Consider the following 21,361-nt stretch of genomic DNA (forward strand, 5'->3'; position numbering starts at 1 on the left):
CTCAGAAGGCTGTGATATTTCTATCGTCCTAGTGGTTGAGCTCGACAAGGAACTACTAAAAGCACATCACTAAACCTCTAACAGAGTATGAAGTCATGACAGCGTTTATGGTCTCATATGGTGCGGTAAACTCGTTAAAGGTGTCATTATGTCAAAGAAAATGTTGTCTGATGTTGTCCACAGGGAAACATGATGAGGAAGTTGACCTTCATAAATGATGATGCAAGTCTTTAACACAACAACCTTAATGAGCTTCCTGAAAAGATAATGAGCATAACTAGCACTTGTTTTGAAAAGCTAGCTATTCATTCCGCACTCATGCAAATTTACTTGAATACCAATTGTCACGTTTGTGGCGGCCTCATGATGTGTGATTTTTGACCTATTTTCAAATTATCTGCGTGATGTCTTACTGAGAATCACCATCTAGCAGCTTTGCGCTGTTTCGGAGTGCTGTGATACTTTTAGCATCCTTGTGGTTGAGATCAACGAGGAACTAAGAACAGAGAGCTTCACTAATACACTCTCACATGAAGTGAGTGTTTATGACCCTCATATTATGGTGTGGTGCCTTTAGGCCTAAGAAAATGTTGTCTGATGTTGTCCACGGGGACATATGAGGAGGAAGTTGACCTTCAATATTACTACTATTACAACTGCTGTGGTGTAACTCAAACCTTTGCATACAGAAAAACTGCAACTGTACTAATACAGAATTTCAGTGTGAACAGTAGATCTTTGTGAACGGACTGTTTCAACAGATCGAACCACTGAACCAGTAACTGCAATAGTCCCAGAGTCCCTTAAGAAATCAAGCTATTTGAGAGAAATGTGAAATTCCCTTTGTTGCTATATCGGCCTGTCTGCTTCCATGTCGACGCTCAGCAGCTGCTTGAACAGGATATTTTAACTAATTTCACCATTTACATCTAATTTATTAAGGAGGCAACATTTCATTGAAGGCACATGTGTCAGACTCAATAAATACGATATAGGCTACTTGTCTGTTGCCTGAGGAGAACGTCCCGGACCCCTTTACAAACAAATCACAATATGACACAGATAGTGTGTGTAGAGCAACTGAAAAGAACATCCAATCCTTGATTTCAGCGTGAAAGGTCATTCAAACAATAATCCCTGCGGACCATGTCTGTCATTCAAGAGTTCCTTTATTTACTCTGCAGTTCTGTATTGCCAGAGCAGTGGCTGCATTCCACAGGACTCACTGGCCTCAAAAGTAAGCAGACAAATGAGATCAGTTAATAGTTATCCAATAACAGGTTCTTTCCCTTGACGGTTAAATGAAACAGAGTGCCTCAGGAGATACAGATACTACATTAGAAGTGTTAATGACCAGTTGACAAGATCTTTGTGATGTCGCTGTTCGGAACACTGAACGTCAGCAACACGGCTCCATACGCCCCTAACATCACAGGTGAGGACATTGTCACAGACTTACAGTGACATGGCACCTACAGTATTCGGCCAACATATGGTTTACAAAGGCTACTGATATTCAAAATTAATGTAGACAAATGTTAAGAGTATCTTTGCACAGTTCCCAAACTTTTTGACCCCAACACTTGTGAATGTCCCTTTTCTGGCACAGATGTCTACGCTCAAGGACAAAAGGACAAAAAGCCTCCAGCAAGGGGAATACAGAGACTGAAACGTGTCCACTAGTGATTGATCATATGCATAACAAGCATGATGACCTCCTGTTTGGACGTCTTCACTTAATTCATATTCTTCACTCATGTGAAGAATTAGCTGACTTACACAGAGACACACAACCCCACTCTAAGCACATGAGGTAAAAACGTCAGATTTTTCTGTAAATGTGACGGCACATTGTTTGTCTTTTTATCTCATTTGCAGATTTTATTTTTATTTTTTTTTAAAACACACATTCAGGTATTTTTATCAATAGAAAATATTTTATTTCTTTTACCTACATTTCTTATTGTTTCTAAATTAAATCTGAAAACATTCTTCAGTCATCTGGAGTGTTGCTCATTACCAATAAAATAATAATAATAATAATAATAATAAAATAGATTACAGAAAATTATAATAACACACATTTCACAAAAGAGAGGAACAAAAATTAAATAAAACAAGTTAAATAAAATCTTAAGTGCTTGATGCATATCCAGTAATTAAATAAGGCTTTTGTCTGTTCTTATACAGTTCAATATATATTTACAGTTCAATAACAAAATACAGCTTGTAGTCTTTAGAATTAGTTGCACAAAAGTTTGACTGCAGGGCTGACAATCTCGTCTAGTTTAGGCATTTTTGTGAAATTCTCGGAGTGCAGTGGCATTGACATATATCATTTCTGCATTCTCATATATGTTCTCTTCCATCTTCTCTTTTGGCTGTAGACAGTCCATGATGCACTGGTGCAGGAAAATGTACTGGGACTGAAAAAAAAGAAAAAGAATCACGATTGATAGTCATTTGAAAGAGCAGAACTTGAAGGGAAGGAGTGCTTCTGTACACACTGTATTCAAGTCGGCACATCACTGTATGCATCATTGCTGCAGGGTTAAAAGGTTAAACACATTAAACTACATACTGTAGAGTTTCCTGATAATGTAGACAAAGCCTTTGTGTTCGCACTTCAGTCTCTTAGAGATTGTACATGTGTGTATAAACATACACCTTAGCTCAATGAACTCTACATTAATGAGACTGAAAACACAACTTCTGTTCTTACACAAAGAACTAATACATTGCCCACTTTCTGTCAAGGTATGGTCTGGTCTTGAAATCATTTTTACATCTTAACACAAGGACCTAAATATCAATCATGACATTGGCACTATTTTAAAGTGTCTATTTTTAGTAAATAAAAATCCGGCGGATAGCCTTGTAAAGGTTTACATGGGACATGAGAATATTATTTCAGACGCATACATTACATATGCTACAGTAAAAGTGCTTGTATAATACCACAATTTGCGGTCAGGTAACTAAGGAAGTGGAAGCTCAGCCTGAAGCTGCTTAGTAAGACCTGTTTTACCTCCGTCTGCACCATGTGAGGTCGATTCAGTCTCATCTTGTGCACGAAGGCGTTGATGCCCACTGCTCTTTCTTTCTCAAGCTGCTGAAGCAGCACATCCAGGGCAATGATAGTTCCTGTCCGCCCCACTCCAGCACTGACAGAGACACACACAGCAAGATGTAAGCAGCTAGTGTACAGGTGTGATGTTTATCATTATCAGGTGGTCCTGATGGTTGTATGACAAGATATAAATGCAGTAAGCTTTTCTTCAGTTTAACTTCATTATTTCATTTCCCTAATGTGGTTTCCATACAAAAGTATCTAAAGATGGCTCTAGACCTAAAACAAGACAAGCGCTCGTTACGTACCTGCAGTGAACCACAGTTGGCGCTCCAGCTCCTTCTCTCTGGATGTGCTGTCTCACCAGTCCTCTGAACTGGATCAGGACTTCTGTGCCCTGTGGGACTCCATGGTCAGGCCAAGCAGTGAAATGGAAATGCTTCACTGTGCGCTCCTCTGAGGTCTTGCTCTGAGAGAAAGATTTACAAAAAGGAAATCAAATACTGTAGGTCTGTGTTTTTAACCAATATAGTGGTCAGTAAATTATACTAAAAATTGTAAACCTTCAACCATCATTTTCTGTAGAAACAAATGAGTGCCAGTTCAAACATTTTTCTCTTTCTCTTATGACATTTACAGTAAAAAACATCACATTTTCTACACGCAGAAGTAGACAGTCACAAGTCATTCACTTTGTTGTGCTTTGTGACTTGCAAATATATTAATGAATACAGTACAAACAGTAACATTTTGAGGTGTTTCGTACATGTTTCACCCTAAATTCCCTCAAGGTCCAGTTTGGCTCCTGCTGCTCAGAAGTCATGGTGACTGTCAGCTCTCCATAGGGGCAAGGATCACTCTTGGCAGGCCAGTACTGTTCACACTTAGTCTAGGAAAAGGAAAGATAAACAGACAGAACATAAATGGAGGTTCTTGAAGTTGTAACAATGTTTTTTAGCAATAAAACAAATAATGGCAGTGATCATTAGATCTACAGTAAATCACAGTTCTTTGTTGAGACCGAAAAACCCAGAAAAGAACACTATGAAGTAGTGTCATGCAGAAAATGCAGAAGTTTAAGAGACACTTAAACAGTCGCTATTTTTACAATGCTATAAAAGTAAATGATTTATGACAACTAAGTTTTCACTTCCTTTAAAGTCTTGCACGAAAGGGTTCTCAAATCTTCATGGGAACTCACCCGTCCTCCCTCGGTGCAGTTGGTTACCATGACGATGCCTTTCACTTTTTGTTCCCAGATCATCCTCCAGAAATCATTCACTGTGGACGGCAAAGGACCCTGAGTGGCGATGTACTCTCTGTTGCTGTTGTAGCCCTGAGAAGTAATTGTCAAAATCAATATGTAGTCTTTATGAGCTTTTATTTGTCCTTTATTGCTCAGTAGGTTTATACACAATACTGATTATGATAAAAAACACAATTTTATGCTCATGAAATCACATTTAGTGAAAATAAATGAGACATCAAATGTGCAGCCATAAATGTACTTTTAATCAACGAGTCCAGATTTTTACAAGCTCATTATGTGTCTACAACATATATTGTGTACAACAATTAGAGATGTAATTATTTTCAGTTATCAAGTAATACCTACTGGCATATAACTGGCATTAATGTAGTCAGAGGTTGAATTGGGATTTGATGTAGTTAGCTTCACCCGGCACCAGTCATCTAAGATAAGAAAAACAGAAGATGGTTTATGGCAATGCACTGGCATAATAGAATGAGTCATCTGGACTATTTCACAAGTCTCTGTTGCTTGTGATAGCACAGTCTAGCAATAGGCTTACATGGCAGGACATTGTTGAAACGATTCCTCGCTTTATTCTCAGGTAGAACAGCTTCTTTCCGTGTCTGCTCCGTGCCAACAGAAATGAGGCTCTGCATGACAGTTGACACATGACATGGCATGCAAATGAGACAAAGGACAATGGGAAACAAATAAGAAAACAAAAAACCATAACACAACAACACACACGCACTTATACAATCCTCTGCAAAATTAGGAAGAAGTGGAAGAGGAAGAACAAAATACAAGTTGCTTTTTTCATGTACCTCATACTCCTGGCTGAAACCCCGGTTGTCGTCCCCACTTAACTGGTAGAAGTGGTCGGGAAACTTTGCCACCGAAATAGTTCTTAAAAAAACATCAAAAGTAAAAGTCATGTTATGTTATATGCAGTACATAAAATGTATCTGATATGTAAGAGAACTAACATACAGAAATACAACAGAATAAGAATAATTAAAACAAATAAAAATGACAAACTGTCAAGAGTGATGATGTATTCACAGTTTATAAATGAGTCATAAAACTTTACAGCCTGCAAGAAGAAGCAAGGAAGGTTTTTAACAAGTTGCCACTATATTAATCGCAGAAACGGCTATTTTTCACATGTGGTTTTCCAACTAATTTCCTCCCAAATAAGCCTTACAGTACAAATCTTTTTATACCAGATTGTATGGAAGTGAAAGTGGTATTAACATAATGAAGAGAAGTATACTTACTTTTTATAAGGTGGTTTAGAATGAACCTTTTTTCTTCTGTTAGAAAGAAACAGAGTAGTTTGCTTATGAGTCTGATGAGAACATTTCAGGAAGATAATGCAGATGTAGTCACTGAGGCAGCACCAACCTGATAATATCTGGTCTTTTCAGCAAAATGAAGACAATGAGACAGACCAGGACAACAAAAAGAAGCACAGCAAACACTGAACCTGCAATGACTCCTAGAGGAAGTAAAATCTGCTTTAATTGATATGTAACATAAAGTGGAAACACAACAGAGCAGTCCCTATTGCATCAGCCTCACATTATCTTCATTTGCCCTCTACCATGAGGATGTTATAATCTAATAAAAGAAATACATTTTAAAGAATCAAAACCAAAAACCAAGCAGGTGACATAAACAGCACAGCAGTGAGAAGAAAGTGAGAATACGTTATTTAAATTTTTTAAAGTCACATACTCACCCCTTGGATCAGTAGCACATGAAAAAACATATGGCTCAGAACGCTGCTCAGAACCCTTTCCAGTCCCAGAGAGTGAAGTTAAAGACACCTCATAATGTTTGGCAGGTAGGGATCCAGATAATATGGTATAATTTTCACCATTGTTAACCTTTTTATGAGATTTCCCCATCACATTCACTTCCACTGCAGTCCACACACTCTGCGGTTCATCCCAGACAATACGGACAGAATAGCCAGCATCCCAATTCTCACAGCGAGCATGTAAGCGTAGAGGAACTGAATAAAATAGGTAGAAAGATTCCTTTACAGGACAATCAAACACAACACATATCAACATGGTGAATTTCCATAAAAGAATGGTTGGATGAAAACGACATTGATGATCATTTAAAATTTGCATTTCACTGCAAAAGTATTATTTTCTTCTGTTCCTTTCAACAGAGATTAGTCCAACATTATGCTTGATGCCAAATAATGTATTGTGTTGACACATGTGCTATACATTAGTCAATTCAAAGAAACTTATTGAAATCTGTAATACTTATTGATTAAGAGCTATTAAAGTCCAAAATGGGGATTTGCGATTTTTTTCTATGTTGGCTTCATCAAATATTTCGGGGTTTTTGACTGTTGGTTGGAAGAAAATTGCAATAGCACTTCTCTGGACTCTGGGTACTTGCTGATATTTAACACTTTTTTTCACTTCTTTCTCAGTGAGTAATCTATTAATAGAAGGAATCATTAATAAATCATTAATATAAAAAAAAACAAGAACATAGTTGCCACCTATACATTCACAAAGAACAATTTCAAATAGCCCAATCAACTCATGGTATGAAATAAGAGGTATTTTTAAAGCACAGACAAAATAATCATAATGAAAATATATGTATGTACAGTGTATCGTCCACTAATATTATGGTTAAAATGTTTTGATATTACGGTACTTCACATTCATTTTCATCGAGTTCTACTTACTGATTGTCTGACTGTGTTCACACTGGTTCAGGTGTTTGGAGTTGTTTTCATACCAAAGATGCAACTCATAGGTTGCACCAGGGTAAAGGCCGGTAAATGACACATTTGGACTTCCAGGACTGACATGTTCTTGTGATTCGTATTTGGCTGTTGCATTTGTGAACAGGCCTTCAACCATTCCTTGGATTGATGAGTTAGTAACATGCCACTGTACACTGGCACAGACTATGCCTGAAATAAATGAGAAAATATTGGAGAAAAAAACATTCATTTATTAGTTGTAAGCACACGATTCAATCAATAAATGGAACAATATCTTATTTTTCCATTTAGGAAAATATAGTGATATCAGTTCTGTATTACGTGTTACTGTGTAGTCTTCATAAGCAGTGCTGTTGAGTTCAAAGAACTGTGTGATGACGCTGAATGGATACGCTCTTCCAGGCTGGAGAGATGTGAATCTATGTGACACAACACCTGTGGCTCTATTTGGGAGAAGAGGCACACTCTCCTCGTTCATTTGGAATAAGTAGCTCCAGTCTTTATCCACATCCACCTTTGACACCAGGGTTATACTGGTTGTAGAGCGCTCAGTGACACTGACTGAAGTCACCTTTGAGGGAACTGTTGAAGAAAGAAAAAAAAACCTTCTCTCACAACCAATTAAAGGCTTTTCACTAGTTAAGCCTTTAAAAGTTAGTTAGTAGATAGAAGTTTTATCTCAATTATTCAGGCAGTACAAGTCCATGTCCACGTCACCTTCTACTGGCTGTTGTTTGTGCCATTTTATTTCTAGTGTGTTTTCCACTTACTGTAGTGTTATACTGGTCAGATTTTAATGACCTACATATGAACATTGAAATCAATGTAATGTATTGAAAACAAACCATCTTCTAAAGCCTGTCTTATCTTTCCTTCCATTGTGATATTTTCTCAAAAATAGTCATATAAGGTGAGCATCCGCTAATAAAGCTTTAAATTAGATATTGTTGGCTTTTATTGCAGGGCAGAGGAAATAAATCTCACCAGTGGCTGCAGTGCGTGTTACTCCGCTGCTGCTGACATTTTCAAACACAGTGAAGAGAATAAAATCGTATTTAGTCCCATTTGTGAGTCCTGGGACTGTGTGGCTCACTTGTTCATGTCCCTCTGATGCAGTGACATTTATCTCTCTTCCATTGGACGAAAGTATGTAGTTGAGGATTTCATTCACTTTATTCCATTGCAGAGTTATACTGGTCTCGTTTTGTTTAATTGCTTCAAACACATCTGTGTTACGAGGAGCTAAAATGTGAAGAAACGTGATGAAGGAACTGTCACAATAAGATTTAAAGTGTTACCTTCTTTACAGTGTTCCTTTTTCTAAACAAACATATGTTTCATTCAATTCCATTATTTCATGAGAAACTATTAAAACTATTAAATAAGATACTGTTTTGAACGCTTTTGCATCGAGCGACGCTGGAATGCAAAGAATACAGTATATATTCATGACTCTATAGTAAAGAAACTTTAAATTGATAATTGTTACAGATCACTGGCCTGGATCAGAGTACATCATTGAAAAACAACTTACCAGTGGCTGCAGTGTGCATTACTCCGCTGCTTCTGACATTTTCAAACACAGTGAAGAGAATGAAATCGTATTTAGTCCCATTTGTGAGTCCTGGGACTGTGTGGCTCACTTGTTCATGTCCCTCTGATGCAGTGACATCCATCTCTCTTCCACTAGACAAGAGTATGTAGTTGAAGATTTCATCCACTTTAATCCATTGCAGAGTTATACTGGTCTCGTTTTGTTTAATTGCTTCAAACACGTCTGTGTTACGAGGAGCTAAAATTTAAGAAACATAATGAAGGAACTGTTACAGTAAAACTTAAAATGTTAACTTCTTTACAGTGTTCCTTTTTCTAAACAAACATATGTTTCATTCAATTCCATTATTTCATGAGAAACTATTAAAACTATTAAATAAGACTGTTTTGAACGCTTTTGCATCGAGCGACGCTGGAATGCAAAGAATACAGTATATACTCATGACTCTATAGTAAAGAAACTTTAAATTGATAATTGTTACAGATCACTGGCCTGGATCAGAGTACATCATTGAAAAACAACTTACCAGTGGCTGCAGTGTGCATTACTCCGCTGCTTCTGACATTTTCAAACACAGTGAAGAGAATGAAATCGTATTTAGTTCCATTTGTGAGTCCTGGGACTGTGTGGCTCACTTGTTCATGTCCCTCTGATGCAGTGACATCCATCTCTCTTCCATTGGACGAAAGTATGTAGTTGAGGATTTCATCCACTTTATTCCATTGCAGAGTTATACTGGTCTCGTTTTGTTTAATTGCTTCAAACATGTCTGTGTTACGAGGAGCTAAAATGTGAAGAAACATGATGAAGGAACTGTCGCAATAAGATTTAAAGTGTTACCTTCTTTACAGTGTTCCTTTTTCTAAACAAACATTTCCAAACATATGTTTCATTCAATTTCCATTATTTCATGAGAAACTATTAAAACTATTAAATAAGATACTGTTTTGAACGCTTTTGCATCGAGCGACGCTGAACTGCAAAGAATACAGTATATACTCATGACTCTATAGTAAAGAAACTTTAAATTGATAATTGTTACAGATCTCTGGCCTGGATCAGAGTACATCATTGAAAAACAACTTACCAGTGGCTGCAGTGTGCATTACTCCGCTGCTTCTGACATTTTCAAACACAGTGAAGAGAATGAAATCGTATTTAGTCCCATTTGTGAGTCCTGGGACTGTGTGGCTCACTTGTTCATGTCCCTCTGATGCAGTGACACCCATCTCTCTTCCATTGGACGAGAGTATGTAGTTGAGGATTTCATCCACTTTATTCCATTGCAGAGTTATACTGGTCTCGTTTTGTTTAATTGCTTCAAACATGTCTGTGTTACGAGGAGCTAAAATGTGAAGAAACATGATGAAGGAACTGTCGCAATAAGATTTAAAGTGTTACCTTCTTTACAGTGTTCCTTTTTCTAAACAAACATTTCCAAACATATGTTTCATTCAATTTCCATTATTTCATGAGAAACTATTAAAACTATTAAATAAGATACTGTTTTGAACGCTTTTGCATCGAGAGGTGCTGAAATGTAAAGAATACAGTATATATTCTTGACTCTATAGTAAAGAAACTTTAAATTGATAATTGTTACAGATCACTGGCCTGGATCAGAGTACATCATTGAAAAACAACTTACCAGTGGCTGCAGTGTGCATTACTCCGCTGCTTCTGACATTTTCAAACACAGTGAAGAGAATGAAATCGTATTTAGTTCCATTTGTGAGTCCTGGGACTGTGTGGCTCACTTGTTCATGTCCCTCTGATGCAGTGACATCCATCTCTCTTCCATTGGACGAAAGTATGTAGTTGAGGATTTCATCCACTTTATTCCATTGCAGAGTTATACTGGTCTCGTTTTGTTTAATTGCTTCAAACATGTCTGTGTTACGAGGAGCTAAAATGTGAAGAAACATGATGAAGGAACTGTCGCAATAAGATTTAAAGTGTTACCTTCTTTACAGTGTTCCTTTTTCTAAACAAACATTTCCAAACATATGTTTCATTCAATTTCCATTATTTCATGAGAAACTATTAAAACTATTAAATAAGATACTGTTTTGAACGCTTTTGCATCGAGAGGTGCTGAAATGTAAAGAATACAGTATATATTCTTGACTCTATAGTAAAGAAACTTTAAATTGATTGTTGTTACAGATCTCTGGCCTGGATCAGAGTACATCATTGAAAAACAACTTACCAGTGGCTGCAGTGTGCATTACTCCGCTGCTTCTGACATTTTCAAACACAGTGAAGAGAATGAAATCGTATTTAGTCCCATTTGTGAGTCCTGGGACTGTGTGGCTCACTTGTTCATGTCCCTCTGATGCAGTGACACCCATCTCTCTTCCATTGGACGAGAGTATGTAGTTGAGGATTTCATCCACTTTATTCCATTGCAGAGTTATACTGGTCTCGTTTTGTTTAATTGCTTCAAACACATCTGTGTTACGAGGAGCTAAAATGTGAAGAAACGTGATGAAGGAACTGTCACAATAAGACTTAAAATGTTACCTACTTTACAGTGTTCTTTTTTCTAAACAAACATTTCCAAACATATGTTTCATTCAATTCCATTATTTCATGAGAAACTATTAAATAAGATATTCTTAGACACATAGCGAAGAAAATGACTGGATATATTTTTTCAGAAACAGTTGCATTAAATTCCTTTTTCCTTTTTTTTTCGCAGCAACAATGTAAAACAATTTAAAGCTACTTCAAGGACATTTTTTTGTTGTTTCTGGCCACCTCTTTAGACAAAACAACAATGGTGAAACAAAGTACTTTCTTTTAGTTCCTTGCTGTACCAAGACTATCCAGCTTCTCTCCTATAGACCCCTTAATTAGTCCCCAGCATTCAGCCATAAAACAATGTTTTATGTTTAATTTTTTTATGACTTATCCAACCCACTTAAGTCTGGGTCTGACCTGGTCACAGGTATAACATCGACTGCAATCATTATAAAGAAATAGCAAATCTTCTTGCTGATTGCCTATCTAGTTCATATAGAGGGATCAGTATTAAATTCAAACTGTTTCATAATGAATAATTAGCCGTTTTAGTACCTTTAAGTGAGCAGTACCCATCCATTGTTAAAAAATATATATCATTGTAGGAAGTTGATAAGTAATGACAGATGGTTTGAAGGAGGACTAAAGGAATCCATCCATGTCAAACTGGAACGACCATCTTTGAAAACAGGAGGTGGCCTCAGACATTACTTATCACCCATTTACAGTGCTGTAGTGAGTTCCCCTTCCCAGACAACTTGACAACAATTCACACCTAGGCTCACCTAGCCTTTGCAATCCACATGAAGGCCAGTTGGACCAACGACCTACAAGTGGCCCCAACGACTCTGAAACTCACATGTGCCATTAATGACTCTGTAAAAACACCCACACAGACTTTAAAAGCCTGAAAACTCTTCTCCAGCTAGTTAGAACAGAAGAAGCCTCTTGGTTAAGAAGTGAAACGCCTTCTAGAAACTGAAACAAGTCCAGTTGTCTATGATACAGCACCTAGAGCACACTGTATAATCTCTCCACATTATCTGTTGCAAGGTTTGTTGTGCTCTCGACTGACAAAGGGAAATGTGAATCAAAATAATTGTTTTTTCATATCACAAGCAAAATGGCTTTGTCCAAATGTATATTAAGTGCTCACTTACCAGTGACGGCTTGAAACATGTATCCAGTGCTGTTCACTTCCTCAAACACAGTGAAAAGCGTGAAATTGTATTTGTTTCCAGCAGTGAGAGAAGAGACCTCATGTGTTACTGATGCTTCTGAATCAGGCGAATTGATATTTTCCACCTTGGAAATGCCTTTGCCCTCATATTGTAGCAAATATGTTGAGATGTTGTTAACCTTGTCCCACATCAGAGTTATATTGTTCTCACTTTGTCCTAACACGTTCACTTCCTTAACATTTTCAGGGGCTGAAAAACAAATAGTTGACAGTTTCATTAGGAAAAAATAGCTAAGTGTGAGACTTTCAACACAAATATTGGACTTTGCGTATTCTTTTCTTTAGCAAAGTAATAGCTTCATTGAATTCCATTATTTTCACAGCAACAGCCATAAATGTCAGCGGGCAACACCAGTCAATGAATAAGAAATTCTATGATATATATTGTTTCAGAGCTCTGTCCTGCTGTAGGCCTGTGTCAGGAGGAAAATATCTTAACAGTGACTGCAGACAGATTTACTCCGCTGCTTCACTTTCAAACACAGTGAAGAGAGTGAAATCGTATTTAGTCCCACTTGTGAGTCCAGGGAATGTGTGTGCCATTTGGTCATGTCCCACTTATGCAGTGACATCAATAACTGTAACGGTTTTGAAATCTTCTGCTTTAAGAGGTGCTAGAATGTAAAGAGGCATTCATTCTTCTAAATATTCAGAACATAATCATCTCTCTATATTAGAGAAACTTTAAATTGAATATTGTTAGAGATTGACAGTTTCATTAGAAAAAAAGAGCTAAGTGTAAGACTTTCAGCACAATAATGGTGTTCGTGTAAAAGATCTCTGCTGTGTTGCAGCATAATTTCAGCTGAAAAACATTTTATCACTGACTGCAGTGTGCTTTATATATCCCAGGATATCCCAGATACAATATTGTATTTTGCAAAGTTCTTTGAAACAAATCACAAGTTGCATTAAGTCTTCCTAAATATATAACATCATGTTTTCATTTGCTATTGCCACTATCATTTTGTTGATTAAAAGGCCCCATTGCCATGCGATTTGTATATGGCAATAAAAATGAATGAAAGTAAAAAGGTCAATGGTGGCTCACACTTACGTGATTTTGTTGCTGGAGGAGTGGTTGTTGGAGAAGTGGTTGCTGGAGAAGTGCTTGATGAACTTATCACTGTTGTTTTACCTGCTGCTGTGGTGGAGTCAGTGATGCCCTTAAAACAGAATAGGAATTGTTAAGGCACAGAAAAAAATACCTTATACCTTATATTGTACAACATTTCCAGAACAGTTCATCTGACTATAGAATTTCATAGTTGAGAGAACCGTTATACAATCTCTGAATATACCAAGTATGTTGCCTTGGTATATTCAGAGTTATATAACAATTCTCTTAACTATTGTTGAACTGTTATATAATCTCTGAATACACCAAGGCAACATAATTTGTGATGTTAAAGCAGTCCCATTGTTTGTTTGAGACTTGCTGATTTCCTAAATCCCTCAAGGCTGATTGCAGGGGATTCAGATCACCTGTGCACAGGTGGGGAGACTGACCCCTGATTGAGGAGTCGAAGCAGCTTGGGTAATTTTCCTCCAAGCCAATCATCAATCATGGTTTGTTGACACCCTCTTTGTGAAGACTTAAAAGAGGTGGGGAAGGGGACACCATTTAGTTCAGTTTGTGGAGTGGGCATCCCATGTGAAGAGGCTTGTCCTCGCTGCAGTAGCCCCTGGTTCAAGACCTGTGGCCCTTGGCTGTGTGTCACTCTCCCCCTCTCTCATCCTGCTTCCTGTCATCTCATAAACTGTTCTGTGAATAAAGTCATATAAAGGCCAAAAAAAGAGGTGGGGAATGACACACAGGTGGCTCTAACCCACATTTCGAATCTGTCCCTGACACATTGAGAAACTCATTCTCCTTAGATTGCCATCCAGAAACTCTGGTCTGTTGAGGCCCTATTAAGTTTTCTTGGCTGCCCACATCATTTGTAGTGAGGACACTGTGACCCCTTAAAATCCAAACCTATAGCCCTTCAGTTTGACATGTTATTTCACTGGAGGCATTTCTTATACCCAGGAGAGGCATTATTTATTGTCCAAGCAGCGACACTGGGCATTCCCCCCTAGATTAACATGTTTTTTTGTTTAGATATTTATGTTGGTGGGGCTGGCCTTTAAGCAATTTACTGCCATTACCACCAGAATCTTTATTATCATGTACTGAACATACTGTGAACATTGTCATGGAGGTAAAAAAAAAAAAAAAAAAAAAGACTGTTTAAAGCATTCTACTCTCCCTGTTAGTTAGAAATGGCCCTTACAGGAAGAAAAACCTTTTTAGACAGATATATAACAGTGCTGTGAGGAACCCTTAGGAAACATCAGCATCCTCAAATGCAAATTATGGCCCAGAAACTGTTTTAGCATTTCTTATGTCGACCTCTAAATCAATGGCAGCACCTAAAATGTGCTACTAAATGAGCTGACAAGATAAAATCAGACTGACGTGTACAACTTCTCTTTTGTTGTTAAATGATCAGAAAATCAGTCATTAAATACAGATATTTTTGCACAAATGTAAAACGGCGTATCTCCCTTGGGCTACATACTCTAACACATTATATCATTCAAAATTCTGTGTATACAGACTTTAACACAAAACAGTATCCAGCTACAGCACCTTGCCTAAAATATAGAATAAACAAGAAAAAAAGGGCTAGAGGTCCAGCTGTCTTAGTGTTTTACTTTAAGCTATTTCCTCATTTGTGCTTTTGTCTCTCTGAGGAAGTGAGTGAAAATAGATAACTGCTGGAACTGGAAGAATGAATTCACATTGCTTCATCTGAAAAAGTCCATCATTCTAAGTTGTGCAAGTCTTTTCTTTCTTTCTTTCTTTCTTTCTTTCTTTCTTTTTTCTTTCTTTCTTTCTTTCTTTCTTTCTTTCTTTCTTTCTTTCTTTCTTTCTTTCTTCCTTCCACTGTCTGAACACTGTTGTCATGCATTGAACCTTCACTGTGGTTTTGACTCTAAAGTGTCCTTTTGTTGAAGTCAACCTTTTGAATAAAGATACAATATCTGATAACAAAAAAACAGAAAAATAACACTTACCCAGAGCAGACTCAGGAAGACGCACAGTAACAACTGGTCTGAGGTGACTTTGAAAAATAACAGCTTCGTCATTGTTTTGGTTTATGAAGCTACACACACACCGCAAACTTGTTAAATTCCTTTGCTGTCCCCAAGATAATCATCAGGTTTTTTCAGTCCCGCCACTGATGTGTTGACAGAGTCAACAATACTTGAGGCTGTCAAAGAATTTGTCCGTGCCTGGGTTGATTCAGTCCGATATTAACTTTTTGCCAGTAGTGTTGACTTTTAATTCCTAACAGTGTCCTCCTTCTGTAACCTCTGGTCCCCTCTCATACTGGCAAGTGACTACTATAATAGCTGCTTCTCCTTTTTGGCCTTGTAAAACCACAGAGACCTTTGCCCCGCCTGTCACTTCCTTATTAACGGTCAAAGTGTGCATGTTTGCATATTTATTAGTGGCAATTGCTTTATTTCTCCTGTGTGCTTATCGATGCCAATTTTATGTTTGTGACAGCCTGTGAATCTTCATGATGTGGGTTTTTTGACCTGTTCTAAAATTATGTGAGGTATTTCCACATGACTATCCCTGTGTAGCCTCGTCAGTTGAGCAGATTTCACAGAACAGTAGATTTGCTTTTGGTTTCTTTGCACCTTCTCAGAAGGCTGTGATCTTTCTTTCGTCCTAGTGGTTGAGATCAACAAGGAACTACTAAAAGCACATCACTAAACCTTCAACAGAACATGAAGTCATGACAGCGTTTATGGTCTCATATTATGGTGCAGTAAACTCGATAAAAGTGTTGTTGTGTCAAAGAAAATGTTGTCTGATGTTGTCCACGGGGAAACATGAGGGGGAAGTTGACCTTCATAAATTATCGATTTCTCTATTCCTTGAATATTCCATGATGTGAGTCTTTAACAGAACAACTTTAATGAGCTTCCTGATAAGATAATGATTATAACTAGTGCTATTTTGAAAAGAAAATTCATTCCACACCCATGCAAACTTTTTCTTTGATATTTGGGCAATTTCTGCATGGTCATTTGCTTTTTATAACATTTTGAGGTCTGAAAAAAAAAAGTTACTAACAAATGAAGCCCATATCCACCATGGAACTTGTATTTCTTTAGTCTTAATCTGTACAAACCTTAAATTTCATCAACCTGATTTGCCAGTGAAACAAATAAGTACTATAGAAAAAAATATTTATTGACATTTTAAAAATGCAAAACTGATTACTTTATCTACTTTGTTGTATCTGAAACGTTTGAACACGAATAAAAATAACTTTGCGGTAAAGATACAGAACAAATTTGTGGATATACGGAAAAAATGTAGATGCAAGGCGATTTCTTGGGTCTGCACATTCTTAAAGAGAGAATGGCCTAAAACCTCAATGCAGTGGAGTTTTTTTGAGAACCACCGATTCTCCAGTCTATCAAAATTTAACAGTACTGTATGTCAAGTCATGCTTTGCACTATGTGCATTTCTATGCCACTAGATCAATTCCTGTACAATTGTTATGCTGTTGATCTAATGTTGAGAAGCTCATCCACAACTGATTCCACTTTTCTGATCCACCCCCCCAGATTCTCAACCACATATTGCAGCACATAGGCATGCTGTAACTGTACAACCTTCCCCCTATAACCTACCTGCTGCTCACATATAATGGCTGGCTTGATCCGTGTCTTCATGTATGCTGATGTGCTTACCAACCAGCATCCACTTCCCATCTCCACCATCATCTTCATTTTTGTCATAACTGGTCACTTCACAGAACTTTGTTTTGTTCAAGAAACATTATTAGATATGCAGCAATATAGAGTCACTTTTATATAAAATTACTTTTAAAAAATGGGTAAAAACAGTGGGTTTTTTACGCATTTTGCTAAGGTTAGGTAGAATAAACAATATCTGGAATGAACACTCACATTGTTTGAAATATACCACGCGTCCCAACAACCAAAAGGGGGCAGTAGCGATTCACAGGGAGTATAAACAGGGCGAGCTCACTAGCTAACACTAGCCAAGGGGGGGAGTTGCTGGTGTGTAAACAAGAAGATAAAACCAGCCGCAGCAGCGTTTCTGGCTACGCGAAGTGGCGTTACCTTCACAGACCAAGTGAGTGACAAAAAACAAAGGTAACATAGACCTGTAATAGACTAACTTTAGCGATAGCCTGCCTCAGCTAACATAGTTTTATTTGTCTTACCTAGCTAATGAGTTGTTGCTAACGTCAGCTAGCTAAACAGACAGCATGCGACTTTGGCTAGCTGTCAGCGTTGACTTGTTGAGATGCTGTCAGTAACTAATCCATGTTTTCAGTGCGTTCAACAAACAAGCAAAAGAGAGACATGTTGTCTGTGCCCGAACTAACGATATCTTACAACGTAAATTGTACTTCAGCTAATTTTGACAGCTCAAAAACTATGCTAACGTTAGCCTAACCTTCACTTGGCTACAAATGTTACTGCCCACTTTAAGTCACTTCATAACACATGACGATGGTCTGGCTGATGTTTTACTGGAGCTGTTAAACACGGGTTGCATAAAAGCCGGCTAGCAAACAAGGGCAGAGCTCTGATAAGCGTCCTTCAGAGGAGAAGTGAACAAAAGCGTTGGTTAGCCAAATTAGCTGGAAAAGGTGAATAGTATTTCTTCCTGCTGCAAAACGGGAGACACATCTGTCTCAAGTATGATAAGTAAGTAATGGTTTTATCTGTTCTGGCGCTGGTTAACAGTTATTTTTTTCTCTTTTAGACATGCAGTCTGTGATAAAACAAAACCTCCATTCGGAGACCGAAGGAGACGTCAACAAACTCATCAACCTGAAGCTCACTGCTTCCTACACCTACCTTTCTCTGGTACGATTTCTGTAAAAGTTACATTAATCCATAGTAGTATACTAGTATAGTACATGTTTTGTTATGTACATTGATACGAAACAATAGATATTTCACTTTTTGCAAGAAATCTTCTTTTTTTATTACATGTCTTCACTGTAATCCCTAAATACAGTGTTTCTCTCATCTCTCCAGGGGATGTTTTTTGACAGGGATGATATTGCCTTGCCAAAGTTCTCCACCTTTTTCCTGGAGCGCTCGGTGAAAGAGAGGGAACAAGCTGAGAAGCTGCTGGAATATCAGAACATGAGAGGAGGTCGGATTTTGCTTCAGACTATCGCTGTAAGTATTGTATGTCCTGCACTTGTTTGGAGGCCAAGGGATTTACTCTCAAGCCATTATCAATAAATTTGGCACATTTTTTTGTTAAAAATGTTTATGCAAGTGTAATTTTTTGTTGTTGCAGAAACCAACTAGAGAGGATTGGAGAGGTGGTTTGGATGCAATGTCCTTTTCCCTGGACTACCAGAAGTCCCTGAACACATGTATCCTTGATGTGCACCGCAGAGCTGGCACCCACACTGACCCTCATGTAAGTCTGCCACCCTTAGATATATGTAACTGCCACTTGTTTAATTGTGAGATAGTAAATACGGGGAGAGACAGCTGAGTTCAAAATATATTGAGCAAAGTTACAGTCACAAAAGATTTGTTAAGTTTATTAAATGTTAACGGTCAGACTGTATTTCCTATTTGGCCACCTTTACATCATTATTTTTACATCAGACTGTTTTCTGTCTTACTTCTTTTGTAGCTGTGTGACTTCCTCGAGGGGCACTTCCTCACCGACAGCCATGAAACCATCAAGAAGCTGGGCGACTACGTTGGCAGTCTGGGCCGCATCACTGCTTCTGAGACACACGGCCCTATGGGAGAATACCTGTTTGACAAACACACCCTGTAAAGGTCACGGCAGCAAATGTGACTCAAGCTCCACATTTAAAATAATGCCTAGAGTCAAGAGGTCAACAGTCCCTTGCACTGTGCATTACTCTCCGTTAAGAAATAAAAAAAACAAATATTTTCACAGTTTACCACAGATGTCATTCTTGTACCAGTGGCACACAAGTTCTCAGCAAAATAACAGTAAATACCTCTTTTTCTCTAAAACCACAGTGAACAAATAAGTCTCACTGATATGGTGCTAAAAATGGCAATTTTCCTAAGCTGTTAAAATGAGTCATTTTTTCATTTGGACCCAGCTGTATCATGTGTCATGCATTCCAGTGTGTCAGAGGTTTTTACCTTCACCAATATTCTGTTTTATCCATACTATTTTTAGTCTAAAGTAGTATAAAGAGTTTAAGATTTGGGAAATCATTGAAATGCTGAATAAAGACAAATTATGCTGACATGTGTTTTCTTGTCCTTTTCTTTTTTACTACTAGTGTAACTCTTAAAGTGTATGTCTAATCATTCAGACACAGTCATATGATTTCCTGTGTTATTTGTAATGTCTGCACCTATAGAACACTGTAAAGATAACAGTGGGACTTTGATTACTCACTGTTGGGTGAACGCTTAATGTTTAACATAAGCAACCTCACAGCTTGTGGTTAAAAATGCCCATGCTGCTATTTCATAAATTACATGTTTCTGCAAAGATATAACTAAGTTGAAGTGTGTCAACAGTGCATCACCAGGGATATACCAGACGTATTTCCTGTTTTACTCTAGAAGTATTCCAGTTGAAATTTAGCGATGCATTGCCGCATCACAGCCAAGACATGAAACATTGTATTATAAAGTACAGTAGAGTATAAGAAGTTTGGATCAATTATGGATAGATGTGGGTGAGTTAATTTATCTGACTAAGGCAACATGTTATGACTGATTAAGAACACGCAGTACTGTTTACAAAGAACCATTGTGGCATATTTAAAATCGTCTCTGGTATTGTGCATAATGAAGACCTAGAGGATTGTTGGGATAAATGCCATGTCAACAATAAGCCAAAAAAATGTGAATAAAGCATTGTCTTGCTTGAAATAAATCTAAAAATGTATCGTAGAACAAGTGAAAATTGTATAAAAAGTCGGCTGTTGATGACGATGACGTTGATGATGTTTTTGTTTTCTGTTCCCACAAGCTGTGTCACTCTCTACACTCTCTATAGCTTCCTCCTCCTTCTCTTCTCTCTCCTCCTTCTCTTTCTCCTCCTCCCCTCTTTCTTTCAGGCTCCCTTCTGATGGACCACGGCCCCCTGGGACCATCTACCGTTTCCGGGCTCCTGCTGCCTTGAAATACTGACGGATCTGGATTGTCACACCCCGGGCTCTGCTGGATCATTGCTCTCCTCTGCTTCACTATCTCCTCATATCTATATTTCTGTAAATCTTGATCCCTCTTTCTGTCTATTACTAATTATCTTGTGTGGCCTGCCCTCTTCCAGGTCATCATGGTGGACAGGAGGTTGTGTGGCTCGGGCACCACTTGGTGATGCCTCGTCCAGCTCAGTCGTCTCCTGGATCCACTCACTTTACATATAACTTGTATATGACTTTCTGTTATTGTAACTTGTAAAGTGTGACTTGTTGCTCTTTTCTGTACACACGACATCTATTGCATGTCAGTCCATCCTGGAAGAGGGATCCCTCCTCTGTGGCTCTTCCTGAGGTTTCTTCCATTGTTTTTTTTTTTTACCCTGTTAAAAGGTTTTTTTTTCCATCAACGTGAAGTTTTTCCTCACTCGAATCGAGGGTCTAAGGACAGAGGATGTTGTTCACTGTACAGATTGTAAAGCCCATTGAGGCAATGTGATTGTGATTTTGGGCTATATAAATAAAATTGATTTATTTTGATTTGATTTGATTTTGATTGTGTCTTTTAAAGGGCTGTCAATATGGTCAGAAAATCATACTGAGATTATACTGACAGATATTGCAATTGCAATAAAAATCACAATTTTCACTCACTGAAAAATATCATATATCATGAAACTTATTTATAAAAAGATTTGTTGTGGTCAGTATCAAATAAACATGTTTTCTTACATCTGGGGATCAAG

At 37.8% G+C, this 21,361-nt stretch overlaps 2 protein-coding genes across 7 annotated transcripts; one reads left to right on the top strand and one right to left on the bottom strand.

Moving 5' to 3' along the window:
• Window positions 1-1,151: 1,151 nt before the first annotated feature.
• Window positions 1,152-19,234, bottom strand: LOC115571369 (receptor-type tyrosine-protein phosphatase H-like). 4 transcript variants are annotated; one of them, XM_030400751.1, is made up of 22 exons: window positions 19,098-19,234; window positions 13,459-13,567; window positions 12,322-12,591; window positions 10,848-11,105; window positions 10,287-10,544; window positions 9,726-9,983; window positions 9,165-9,422; window positions 8,618-8,875; window positions 8,068-8,325; window positions 7,405-7,665; window positions 7,042-7,272; window positions 6,064-6,339; window positions 5,727-5,820; window positions 5,600-5,635; window positions 5,147-5,228; window positions 4,882-4,972; window positions 4,686-4,762; window positions 4,272-4,406; window positions 3,837-3,959; window positions 3,379-3,539; window positions 3,029-3,164; window positions 1,152-2,426 (listed from the first exon to the last, which is right to left on the bottom strand). In XM_030400751.1, the coding sequence occupies exons 3-22, from the start codon at window positions 12,530-12,532 to the stop codon at window positions 2,289-2,291; spliced, it is 3,600 nt and encodes a 1,199-aa protein (XP_030256611.1). In that variant the 5' UTR covers window positions 12,533-12,591; window positions 13,459-13,567; window positions 19,098-19,234; the 3' UTR covers window positions 1,152-2,288. The 4 variants fall into 4 exon arrangements, with proteins under 4 accessions (XP_030256611.1, XP_030256610.1, XP_030256612.1 ...); XM_030400750.1 differs by lacking the exon at window positions 19,098-19,234 and adding an exon at window positions 15,465-16,617; XM_030400752.1 differs by lacking the exons at window positions 8,068-8,325; window positions 19,098-19,234 and adding an exon at window positions 15,465-16,615.
• Window positions 17,415-19,706, top strand: LOC115571370 (ferritin, middle subunit). 3 transcript variants are annotated; one of them, XM_030400754.1, is made up of 5 exons: window positions 17,415-17,572; window positions 18,212-18,315; window positions 18,490-18,636; window positions 18,761-18,886; window positions 19,109-19,706. In XM_030400754.1, exons 2-5 carry the CDS (start codon window positions 18,214-18,216, stop codon window positions 19,256-19,258), a joined length of 525 nt encoding a protein of 174 aa, XP_030256614.1. In that variant the 5' UTR covers window positions 17,415-17,572; window positions 18,212-18,213; the 3' UTR covers window positions 19,259-19,706. The 3 variants fall into 3 exon arrangements, with proteins under 3 accessions (XP_030256614.1, XP_030256615.1, XP_030256616.1); XM_030400755.1 differs by having other exon boundaries at window positions 17,451-17,592; XM_030400756.1 differs by lacking the exon at window positions 17,415-17,572 and adding an exon at window positions 17,945-18,095.
• The last annotated feature ends 1,655 nt before the right edge of the window (window positions 19,707-21,361 follow it).

The sequence above is a fragment of the Sparus aurata genome, chromosome 20, assembly GCF_900880675.1.
Source record: "Sparus aurata chromosome 20, fSpaAur1.1, whole genome shotgun sequence".
NCBI classification, from domain to species: Eukaryota; Metazoa; Chordata; class Actinopteri; order Spariformes; family Sparidae; genus Sparus; species Sparus aurata.

Excerpts from the sequence above, each read along its gene's own strand:
- LOC115571370 (XM_030400754.1), top strand. The coding sequence starts at position 18,214 with ATGCAGTCTGTGATAAAACAAAACCTCCATTCGGAGACCGAAGGAGAC. Across the intron at positions 18,637-18,760 it reads TTTTGCTTCAGACTATCGCT|AAACCAACTAGAGAGGATTG; the intron begins GTAAGTATTGTA and ends TTGTTGTTGCAG. Across the intron at positions 18,887-19,108 it reads GCACCCACACTGACCCTCAT|CTGTGTGACTTCCTCGAGGG; the intron begins GTAAGTCTGCCA and ends CTTCTTTTGTAG.
- LOC115571369 (XM_030400750.1), bottom strand. The coding sequence starts at position 15,536 with ATGACGAAGCTGTTATTTTTCAAAGTCACCTCAGACCAGTTGTTACTG. Across the intron at positions 13,568-15,464 it reads TCTTCCTGAGTCTGCTCTGG|GGCATCACTGACTCCACCAC; the intron begins GTAAGTGTTATT and ends TTCTGTTTTAAG. Across the intron at positions 2,427-3,028 it reads CTCACATGGTGCAGACGGAG|TCCCAGTACATTTTCCTGCA; the intron begins GTAAAACAGGTC and ends CTTTTTTTTCAG.